The sequence below is a fragment of the Oryx dammah genome, unplaced genomic scaffold (genome assembly GCF_014754425.2).
Source record: "Oryx dammah isolate SB20612 unplaced genomic scaffold, SCBI_Odam_1.1 HiC_scaffold_21, whole genome shotgun sequence".
In the NCBI taxonomy this organism is placed as follows: domain Eukaryota; kingdom Metazoa; phylum Chordata; class Mammalia; order Artiodactyla; family Bovidae; genus Oryx; species Oryx dammah.
In genome coordinates, this window is record NW_024070205.1 from 22,713,333 (window position 1) to 22,725,487 (window position 12,155).

At 46.0% G+C, this 12,155-nt stretch overlaps 1 protein-coding gene across 1 annotated transcript in view; it reads left to right on the top strand.

Moving 5' to 3' along the window:
• Positions 1-12,155, top strand: part of ASTN1 (astrotactin 1) — a 359,002-nt gene that overhangs the window by 155,495 nt on the left and 191,352 nt on the right. Inside the window, exons 3-5 of the mRNA XM_040263917.1 lie at positions 4,085-4,478; positions 6,459-6,605; positions 7,799-7,906. Of these exons, the coding sequence (XP_040119851.1) occupies positions 4,085-4,478; positions 6,459-6,605; positions 7,799-7,906 (649 nt within the window). The remainder of the gene's footprint in view (positions 1-4,084; positions 4,479-6,458; positions 6,606-7,798; positions 7,907-12,155) is intronic.

The following is a 12,155-nucleotide window of genomic DNA, read 5'->3' on the forward strand; positions in this document are numbered from 1 at the left end:
GAACATTTATCAAAGTGGCTACACCCATGCCTTTTCCCAGAATAGAGGAGGCCCTGCACATACAGTTCACCTACCTTTACCCTCCTCACTGGATAGAGCAGATAAACAGTCAGGGGATTGTGTGTGGTGATTTTACAAATTATTATTGCAAAATATTATTATTATTAAATAATATTACAAATTATTATCATATAACTTATGCATGTTATCATTTCGGTAATAGTCACAATTAGCAAGTCATAGCAAAGTGTTGTGACACCTGCCGTCAATTTGGGTTATTGATGCAGAGAGGCCTTTCCACAGCTTGAGTGACTGTGAATATTTTCTCATATGCCTGTGCTAAGTTTCACCTGATGGCTGGAGATCATTACTGGTAACAGATTTTAAAAAGCTGAGGTCATCTGAAGTCAGTGACTCTACGCAGAGGGAATGTTTTGCTAAAGCAGTACTAGACATGCTAAATGAACTGGCTTAGCCAAACAAAAACTTGTGTTCTAGCTCCCTATGGCTTATTTTTTTAAAAAATTAGTATAAAATATTGCTAATTGAGGTATCTAGGCTCCTACATGGTAGAGGGGACATTTTTTATTTTTTAGCAATCCTTTTTGTAAAAAAAAATAATTTTATTTATTTTATTTTTGCAGCAAGTAGGGGCTCCTCCCTAGTTGCAGTGTGCAGGCTTCTCATTGTGATGGCTTCTCCTGTTGAGGAGCGTGGGCTCTAGGGCACATGGGCTCAGTAGCTGCAGCACGCGGGCTCAGTCGTTCAGTACGTGGGCTCTAGAGTGCTGGCTTAGTAGGTGTGGTACACAGGCTTAGTTCTCTGTGGCATGTGGATTCCTCCCAGACTAGGGATTGAACCCATGTTTCCTGCACTGGCAGGCAGATTCTTTACCACTGAGCCACTAGGGAAGCCCCTGAGGGGACTTCAGATGAGCCTAACAAAATAGGGCCATGAAAAGATCATTGGAAGAGGGTCTGGGTGTAGAACTAGTTCTGCACTCCCAAGTTTTGTAGTTTCTCTGCCTTCATTTCTTCAGAAAAGGAGGACCTGAGTCTGAAGATTTTTACTGGATCTCAGTTAAGAGAGAGCATAGATTTCTATGCTGAAAATGCAGCTAAGTTGAGAGTCTAATGGTATCCTCCAGGCATGTAGTAGTGTGTGATGCACAGGCTTATTTTAACACAGAGACTTTGAACTGTACCTGCTGTCTTTACCTTGCAGTCTAACCTTGAGTTGGACGCTGAGTGGGTGCTTGGTGCAAGGTCCTTTGTTTGCAGTAGTGCCTCTTTGTCAGCTAGATGTGCACTTTGAGTAGTTTCCGTTTTTTCTTCAAGAAGTTAGGATGGATCTAGGTGGAATCACCCATACTTTCTAACTCTGTCCTCTTACAATTCATGAGATAGATGCCAGGCTGTGTATGTCTCTGGTGAGCAGAGCTCACTCAGAGTGACTGCAGCTTCATGGTTAAGAAGGTAGGCTCTGGAGTGGGAGTTGTTTTGGTTCTATTCCAGTCCTATGATTCATTTGCTCTGTGACCTTGGGCAAGTTATTCAGCCTCTGTGCTCAAGCCTTGTCAAATGTAAAATGGGGAAATTGTTGACCCTACCTTTAAAGTGTTGAGCACTGGGGGCAAATGTCTGATACATAGTAAAAGCCCTATAACAGACCACTGAACTTGCTTTATTCCTGCATAATATGGGGCATGAAGCTATGTCCTGGATCTTATCACAGCCCCATTGGGAACACCTGAAAGGAGAATCAGAGAGGAAGGGGCGCCTGAAGACCTCACTGCGGGCATTAGACAGTGCTTCCACCATTCCTGGGAGACTGATGTTTATGCTCCCCTTACAGCTCTTTAGGGAATAAAATTACCTCAAGCTTTTGCTAACTTAATTCAGTGTCTAACAGCTTCTCTTGCTCAGGTAGTTATTCCTTCTGTGTGGCTTAATTACCTATAGTTGCAGTTTCAGTGTGGGGTGAAGGAGAGGATAGTGGGTCTGACTCTGAGATAGAGAGTCTGCTGAAAAACCGTTGGATTGGACCCAAACACTCATTCTCAGCAGATAGGTGCAGAACTTCCTTCCACTGAGGACACCCAGTGAGGTGCCCCAGGGGCTCTGTGCGCACGACTGCAGGGCTGCCAGGAGGGACCAGGTTCGGTGCTTAGCCAGGCTCTGGACTCCCACTGTAACCTGAACGTGAAAGTGAAAGTCGCTCAGTCATGTCCGACTCTGCGACCCCACGGACTATATAGGCCATGGAATTCTCCAGGCCAGAATGCTGGAGTGGGTAGCCTTTCCCTTCTCCAGTGGATCTTCCCGACCCAGGGATCGAACCCAGGTCCCCTGCATTGCAGGTGGATTCTTTACTGACTGAGCTATGAGGGAAGACCACTGTAACCTGAGCAGCTTCATATCCCTGCTTTCTCTGAGTTTGCTTGAGAGATCGCACCAGGAGAAAGGGTTATGCAGATAAAACAAAAATTTGAAAACCTGGAGGCCAGTGTATGTCCCCCAAAACCCAGCTGACATGACCTGTCATTTGGGAGCTGATGGTTGCTTCTTGTCGGCCCCTCTGAGCTGCCTGTGTGAAAGCAACAACATGTGTATGTGTGTGTATGCATGTGTACACATGCTCCTTTGCTCACGGTAATGGTGGGGGAAGAGGGAGGATAAATGGGAATATTTACAGGGAGAGGAACTTTATAAATCCAAGACATAATTATTATGAGACTGGAAAAGGCCCCCTCTAATACATTCGAGGAAATCATCTTGACCCAGCATTGTGTGGGTGGGTCCCTGGGAATTAATAGAGGGTTTTCATCTCTAGCCTATATGATGGGGCGGCAGTGACTGAAGCCCAAGGTTGAGAGCAGAACCATTTGGCACACCCCCACCAAATGAAATAGGTTCGGAGGGATATTGACCAAAATAAAGGGAGTGAATACAGATTGTGCACGGGAAGATTTATGCCCACTGAGTGCTGTGCAGTGATGGGCTTGCGAGCTTCCCTCCAAATCCTGCCCCAGGCGCACGTCAAGGCGAGAGATGTTCAGTCTCACCAAGCACTACATCCTCATCTCTGACAGAAAACTGAGTGGTGTTCAGGTTTTTAAGTGATGGCCTCGGAGGACGGCCTTGGGGCACCAGAAGGTTTAGAAGGAAACTCCTCTGCCCGTCTGACTCCAGGAGGTGGGTCTCAGTCCCTTCTCTTGAGCGAGAGCAAGGATGAAAATGTCACTCAAGTGGGAGAAAGCTGTCTCCTAAAGCAGCAGTAACCCCCAAAGTCACGTCTGAATAATGAGATTTCTCTGCACACTTGGTTGTGAGTTTCTGATGGATGTAAACTACTCTTTGGTTAGGTTGCTGGTTTTCTCCTGCTTGGGCACTTGGGAGACATTTACGGATGTCTTAAATGGGACACCTTTAAGGATGTTGGGACACCCCAAGCATGTTGGGCTGACATCCTTGATGCCCTGTGGTACACTCCATTAGATACTCTGCATAGTTGCCTAACATTCCTTAAACCACCCTGCAAGGGTAAGTGGCACCTCTTCCACTATACAGATGAGGAATCTGAGGTTTCAGATTTATAGGACTTGTTGACCACTGGTGGAGCCAGAGTTAGAATCTGTACATGATTGATTTTAAGATGTGAAAGAGGAAGAAACTGGTTGCCATTCCACTGCCAAAAATTGGCCTGAAACCAGCTTTACATGCAACAAATCTGCCTTAACAAACCTTCTCCCTTATTTCAGCAGCTGAAATCACACACACAGACACATACACACAATCACAAAGACTCCTTCTTTAAATTGTTTGCTAAGCCAGAAGCAACCGTGGATCACTTGAAATGATGTGTGATTACCCCAGTTCCATTTTTCTTTCACCTTGAACGCTGATCACAGCAGACTTGTCCCTGTGCTGCTGAGTGAAGCTTGCTATAAGCACTTACTGCACCTCAGTGAATGAATGAATAAATGAATGGGTGAGTGATGGATGGTGACAATGGGAGGGGTCGACGCCTCTTGGTGGGAGGAGCTCACCTGTTTTCCGTGTCCATCTGCTGTCCTCCTTCCCAGGGTGGCATGATCGCACTGCTGCTGTCTATCTTGTGCCTGGTGATGATCCTGTACACTCGCCGGCGCTGGTGCAAGCGCCGCCGGGTCCCCCAACCCCAGAAGAGTGCCAGCGCCGAGGCGGCCAACGAGATTCATTACATTCCTTCCGTGCTCATCGGCGGGCACGGGCGGGAGAGTCTGCGCAACGCGCGTGTGCAGGGCCACAACTCCAGCGGCACCCTGAGCATCCGGGAGACGCCCATCCTGGACGGCTACGAGTACGACATCACCGACCTGCGCCACCACCTGCAGCGAGAGTGCATGAACGGAGGGGAGGACTTCGCCAGCCAGGTCACCCGCACCCTTGACTCCCTGCAGGGCTGCAACGAGAAGGCAGGCATGGACCTCACGCCGGGTGGGTGACTCCGTTCTCATCTCGCGGCTTTAGGGGGCGCTAGGGAACAGCTGTTCTCTAATTTCATGGTTGGTTGTCATACATACATATTGAGATGTGCCAGGGCCCTTTCCCAAGTGGGCAAGAAGAGTAAGCTTTCTCCTGCGATGATGGGAGCTGTCTTCTAATATAGAAAGTCAGAACAAAGATAAATTGGTTCCCTTTCCATTTCCATTTGGCACTGAAAATAGAGATACTTTGAAAAAATATTTTTAAATTTATTTTTTAATCGAAAGAGAATTGCTTTACAATGTTGTGTTGGTTTCTTCCATGTAACAAGGCGAATCAGCCATAATTAGACGTTTATTGCCTCTCTCTTGAGCCTCCCTCCCCTGCCCCCATCCCATCCCTCCAGGTAGTCAAAGAGCACCAGGCTCTCACTGTGTTATATAACAACTTCTCACCAGCTATCTGTTTCACACATGGTGGTATATATATGTCAACACTACTTTCTCCATTCATCCCACTCTCTCCTTCCCCTACTGTGTCCACAAGTTTGTTCTATATATCTGTGTCTCCATTACATCCCTGCAAACAGTTTCATCAATACCATTTTTTTCTAGATTCCATATATGTGCATTATATATGATGTTTGTTTTTCTCTTTCTGACTTACTTTACTCTGGGTTCTAGGTTCATTCATCTCACTAGAACTGACTCAAATTTGTTCTTTTTATGGCTGAGTAATATTCCTTTGTGCATATCTACCACATCTTTATCCAATCATCTGTTGATGGACATCTAGGCTAGGGAAGCAGAGGTACTTTTATATCCAACAGAAGAGTGGGTTAGAAGCTTTTTCATATGCAATGAGCAATCCTCATGGAAATAAGAGATAGCAAGAAAGATGTGTATGACATTTTTGTATGTAGTATGTTTGCATGGGCAATTTAATTTTCCATTGACATGGAGGGGACAGAGGTATCTGTTTTTTCCTATGACTCCTGAGGCTTTGGCCTGGGAAAGTTGTTCTGCCTTGCCTATAACCTCTGTGGTCTTAACAAGAGATGTACTTCTTCGAAGAAAATGAAGGAAAGCAAGCAAACCGTTTGACCTTAGATACTTTGTGTATCTGTGAAACACTGAGGATAAAAGAGTCTTGGACCTAATGTGGCTGAGCAAGTCCAGGGTCGATAAAATGCAGAAAGGAAAAGACTGTACTTTTCATTTATAGCCCCTCTCTCTCATACTTCTATAAATAACAACTATCTGTTGATAAAATCCCAAGGCAATGATCCTTCAAGGATATGCCCACTTATCTTTGGAGAAGACATTTTTTGAAATAAATCTTGCTTACAATGTATGGACTTTCAGTGGGGCTTGAAAAGAGTGAAATCGCATCATGGAGGTTTCCATTCTGCTTATCTAGAGAAGATTCCCTAAGACTAGGAATGACTTTATAAGATTTAAAGTCAGAAATTCCTGGAGAGTACGGAGACATATCTTTAATACCTCTTGTTTTTCATAGCACCTGCCATAGTGCTAAGCCCACTGAGTAGCCATATAACTAGAGACTTGGGGAACAGGCGGATAGCACGAATATGTGAGAGAGCCTGCTGTCAGACAATAGGGAATGCTGCAGACTGGGATGACAGAGAAGGGGCAAGTTCTGTCTGAATGCACTGAAATTCAAATTTTTGTCAAACCTTGTTCTTACCAAAGGAAAGAAATCTGCAGTCTCTCTCTCACCAAACGGCCACACATGGGGACCCTGTCAATACAGAAGTGGTTGAATTGGATTTCCTTTCTTCATGCCTTCTCTTATAACTCTGTCATCCCCTAGAAATCAAAGAGAAGTATTTTAGTCTCTTCCAGTCTCTCACTTTAAAGCTTTCCCATTTCAATTTCTATGAAACACTACCTGATTCATGCAGATTTCTTTGCTCTCACTTTCTTTCCACTTTTTCTCTTCAAGTTTCTGCCTTGACCTTTCCTTATACAGGAAGTGACAATGCCAAGCTGTCACTGATGAACAAGTATAAAGATAACATCATCGCCACCAGCCCTGTGGACTCCAACCACCAGCAGGCCACTCTGCTCTCTCACACCTCGAGTAGCCAGAGAAAGAGGATCAACAACAAAGCAAGAGGTATCCATATCTTATTCGAGGACTTGAAGGTGGCTTCCTTAATATCAGGGCCCATTAGTATCCTTGATCCCGTCTTAGGCATGGCTAGGATGACTGTATTTGGGAAGTATTTCTTTTTTTTTTAATATTTATTTGGCTGTGTCAGGTCCCAGATGCAACATGTGGGATCCTCACTGATGGCACACAGACCTAGTCTCCCCATGGTTTGTGGGGTCCCAGCTCCCTGATCAGGGACCGAACCCACACTCCCCAGCCCCGGAAGGTGGATTCTTAACTACTGGAGCACTAGGGAAGTCCCTGAGCAGTATTTCTGCAGGCCTGTTGAGTGCTACTTACCAAAAATGTAAATACATACAACTCTTTTGACCAAGTAATTTCATTGGAGAGAATTTATCCTTCGTAAATAATTGGACAAGTGTGCAAAGATGTGTGTAAAAGACTGTTCATCACAACATTGTTTAAAAGAGCGAAAAATTGGAAATAGCTTAAGTGTCCATCAGTGGGGAATTGCTTAACTACCTGTATATCTGTCTCCCATCCAGTGACTTAAAATGATACTGTAGATCTATATCTGTTAATATGGAAAGTAGCCCACCATCTATTCAATGGGGGAAAATGATGTTATAAAATAGAAGGTACAGCAGAATGCCATTTCTAAGGGGAATTTTAAAAAAACCTTTATCTGCTTCTGTATCAGAAAAAAGACAAGGTGCATTCATCAAATGTTCACAGAGTCTTTCTCCGATTTAGAGGACATCAAGGTTGTTCCTTTTATGCATTTTGGGGTCTTTTGTCTTTTTTCTCTCTTTGTCATGTTGAATATATATAAACCTAGAACCAGAATAAACATAGATATTAAGACATATAGACATGTGCCCCTTAAGACCTGATTCCAGTCTCTATCCACCAGAATCATGACGTGTAATGAAGACAGTTTCCCTTTTTCCCTTGTCCACCTGCGTCCTTCTCTGGCAGGTGGTCCGCCTCGGTAGGAGGATGGGCTGGGTGGAGGTAGGGCTCCAGTGATGATCCTCTTATACATCTGTGTATCGGGAAGCTCTAGTGTCCGTGGCTACTCCTCCCAGACTGTCAGTCACCCTGCTCTCGTTTTTCCCTTGAGCTTGCCCAGTGATTTGGTGTCATGAAGACAAAACTGAAGACACTGTTTCTTTGCTCTTGTCTTTTTACTACAGCTGGTTCCGCCTTCCTGAACCCTGAAGGGGATTCTAGCACGGAGGCAGAAAATGACCCCCAACTGACCTTTTACACTGACCCCTCCCGGAGCCGAAGGCGCAGTAGAGGTAGGAAGGCTGGAGGGGAAAGTGGAGAGAGAGGGCAGTGGAGAAGGGAGATGGAGAGCTGCAGAGGTGCTGAGTCTAGGTGGGGGCACTGGCGACTAAAGCCAGTTTCTGCAGGAAGATTAGCATTTCGTCCTAAGGAGGGAGGAAGAGCCAGAGTGGAAGACTTCAGAGAATCATCTCTCCCAGATTATGGCACTCTCAAACGGGTTTCCAGGTTGTTTGAAAGGCTGTTTCTTGATCAGAAGACTCTCAATTCCTTCCGGAAGCCTCAGGAGTCATATTTTGCTGTTTAGACACAGGAAATAAAGTTGATAAAGTGTGTTATGTGAAAAATAGACAACATATGTACCCGTGCTTACCCAGCTATCCTGAGATTGAGTGAGACAGACAGGGCTTAGGGTGTGGGATAGTTGAGGAACCATGTGGCCTGAAAAAACGTGTGTAATGGTTTTTGGCCTTTAATCATCCACCCAGAAGAATCACAGGACCCCCGCTGTCCAAGTCCCCTCCCTTCTCCTGGCAGGACCTGGCTTGGTTCGTTCATTCTCCTCACCATTGATAGAGTTGTAGCCACAGCCCACGCCTCCCCACCCTGATGTTCAGTGGCTTCAGGCATGGCTGTTGCAGCTGTGGCTGCTACTGCCTTTGACCTTGAAGTCTCACCGTCATCATCGCTGAGGGAGGTCTGTGTTCAGACACCAATCAGCTTCACCATTTACTTGCTGTGTGATATTGGATAAGGACAGCAACTTCTCTGAGCCTCCGTTTCCATGTTAAATGGGTGAGCAATACCTCATGCACAGGGCTAAGTTATATTAAAATGTTCTCTTACAGTGACTGACAAGGCGTTATGAGATGTCTACTGTATTGCTGTTAGAACTCTCCACAGTGGAACCTTGGGGTTTCTACAGCATTTCATCTTAAGTAATTTTAGACAGGGGCCCCTCAAGATATATTGGAGGGTATTTGACATCACCTTGTGTTATAGTCAGTAACCTTTCCCCCAACCAGTAATCAACCAATGCCCCCCAGTAGACACCTATCTTTTGCCTCTCTCCCACCTCCACTCAAGTTCAGGACATACTGAGAAATTCTTCCCAGAGATTGAAAGAAGCTCTGTGAATTCCTTAGTTCCGGTTTCTGCAGGCTCTGCTGCTATCAGTACAAAAGTTCTTCCCACCACTTTCCTTAAGAGATCACTGGGGCTCTGGGCCACCTAATCTCTGATGTCCCAGTATCCCTGAGGTAAGAATATGGACCTTTGACCCTCATTACATATTTCTGTACAGCAGAGAGTTGACCTAGGCCCATCGACCCTGGGCCACAGCAAAGCAGGGTAGGTTTCTGCTTTAATAAAACCCTGCTTAGGAAAATCTATAGTAATGAATTAGAATGAGTTTCTTTGCAGCATAAAACTATTCCTTTTAAAATACCAGGCTCTCCTAGTGAATCAACTAGCTGTTTGTTGTGATTAACTAGACTGTAAGCTTCTTATGGATGGGCATGTCTAATTTATTTTTCCAAAGTGCCTAGTGAGGGATTTTGCCTGTAATAGATGCTCACCAGTGTTTGTTGAATTGAACTGGATACATCAATCAGGCCAGCAGGAAATTTTATAACCCACACGCCATGGGTCAGGCTTTGTGATTGGTAGTAGAACCATGAGAACATGGCACAATGATAAGGCTTAATTTAATAATATAAATAAAGTAAAATGAGTACTCAGAAGAGAGAACAGTTAATTCTACCTGGCAGCAAAAGGAGACAAAAAAGGAGAAAATAATTAGCCTCGGTTTGTATACAATGTATAGAATTTCTTGAAAGAGAAAAATCTAGGGGAAGGGCATTTCAGTAGAAGAAAAGAGCAGATACACAAAAGAACATGGCATTTTCAAGCAAGGGAAAGGAGTTCAGTATGGCAGTTGTAATCTAGGATTTGAATAAACAGGCACACCAGGAGATGAGGGATGTGGGTGGGTAACAGGCTAGCTGCCAGAGGACCATGCAAACCATTTACTGGGTTTGTACTTGGTTCTGTAGGTCAAATGCATTTAAGCCTCATAGCTCAGTTGGTAAAGAATCTGCCTACAATTCAGGAGACCCGAGTTCGATTTCTGGGTTGGGGAGATCCTCTGGAGAAGAAAATGGCAATCCCCTCCAGTATTCTTGCCTGGAGAACACCATGGACAGAGAAGCCCAGCAGGCTACTGTCCGTGGAGTGGTAAGAGTCGGACACAACTTAGCGACTAAACAGCCACCACCACTGTAGGTCACAGGGAACCCCTGGAAATTGTGAAGTCCGGTAGAGATGCTGGGTGATGGGTTGATGCTGCAGAAGGACCAGAGAGACAAGAGGCTGGGCAGCAAGTCATTGCTGTCGCAGGAGAGCAGTGGCAAACGCCTGTGAACAGTGACAGCAATGTGTGAGGAGGGCTGTAACAGCAGGGCGCAGGAGGGCTGGAGGGAGAGTAAGGAATGGTGAGAATCTCTTCTTGAAGGCTTCAGGGAAGTGTTTACAGGGAGATATTGTTTGAGCTGAGACCTGAAGAATAGGCTGACAAGGTGACAAAATGGCACTCTGTGGAGGAGGAAATAATATGTGCAAAGTCACAGGGACATAAACTATAATTGTTGAGTCAGAGCGCAGTGAACGGTTTACTAGAATCAAGCTTCCGGGGCAAGCCTGTGGTTTGCTACAGAGACAAGGCCAGAAGATCAGGAGAAAGTCCACTGCCAGTCCAAGGAGGATTTGGACCTGACACTTCAGTTGGAGTCATGGAGGGTTTTTAAAGAGCCAAGTCGCTGGTCTGCTCAGCTTTTTGAACCATCCCTCCAGGGCAGCGTGGAGGCTGGAGTAGATGAGAGTAGAGGAGGGGTGGGGTGTTGACCAGGGAGACTGGGTGGAAGGCTGTGGCCATAATCTGCGGGTGAGATGATGGGCACAGGTAGGGAGGCAGAGGGTGGAGTAAGAGAAATTTCAGACACACCTGTGGCAGGGAGGGCGTGGCTTATGAGAGAAGGAAAAGTTAGACATGATGGGGTTTTTGAACTTGGAAACCAAGGAGGTGGCAGTGCCATTCATTGGGCAGTGGAGGTGGGCAGGAGAGCAGGACTGGAGGGAAGGTGGAGAGCCTAGTTCTGGGTACTGCATTTGAGTGCCTGAGGGCCATTCTAGTAGTGAGTCTATCTCCTGCTCGGGCTTGGTGTGGGCTGGAGGTAGAGTGTGTAAGTGTGGGAAACAGGCTCCATCTTGAAGTATACTCACATGATAGAATATCTCCAGATAACAAGGGACAGGGGATCCAGAGGCGATCTGCGATTCTGGAATCTTTCCTTCCCAGCTATTGCCAACACACCTGCTCAGGGAACCTGCTCCCATGAAAGATGTGTGCATCCGGAGTCCAAATCTTTCCCTGTGTTCCTGAGAACAGTGGTTCCAAAGACCTCACTGGGCCCAGAGAGTGAATAGTGAACTGGCTGGGGGTCGTAGCCTTGCTGGACGTGTGTGCTGATTCTGGCTCCCCTCCCTAGTAGCAGCTTGACTCTAGACTTGCCCTGTGGCCTCTCTGCAGTATTTCTATGGGCGCTGCCTCCTTAGGCTGCAGCCCTGTTAAGTGATGTGAACTATGGAAGACCCTGGGCACTGGTGCCTGACACGTAACTACACTGCCTGAGTGTTAACTGTCGCTGTTAAGTTGATCCCTTCGAGCCTTATTTCCCTTATCTGCAAAGTGGGCAGTTTCTGTTCAGACTCATAGACGTATCGTCAGGAAGCAAATGTTTAACGTCATGCATGTAAAAACACTGAGCACATTGCCAGTAATAAATACTTACACAGACTATAAGATAATTCCATAGGATCCACACATTTTATTAAGTTCCCACATCTATGAAAGGTCCCTCTTGTTAACTCCCAAACAGAAAACACACCCCCAAAACCTCCCTTCTGAGCCCTGTCCCTACCTACCTGGACATGTTCCTTATCCCTCAGCTTTCTTATTTTATCTCTAAGCTTCTGTTTATAACCATACCCCAAGGACTGCAGGACTAGGGAGAGCATTCAGGTGTGACAAGAGCCAGCTTTCCTTGCTTTCCTCCTTCCAGGCCCTAGGACTCCTGCCTAGGGGTGGGAGGTGGGGTTTGAGCTCCAGGAGTGGAGGAGCTGGTTTGTGAGAGCACCCTCTGTGGAAAACCATGGAAAGTGCAGGGACTTCCAGCGTTGGGTGAAAGCCTTCCCACCACCCTTGAG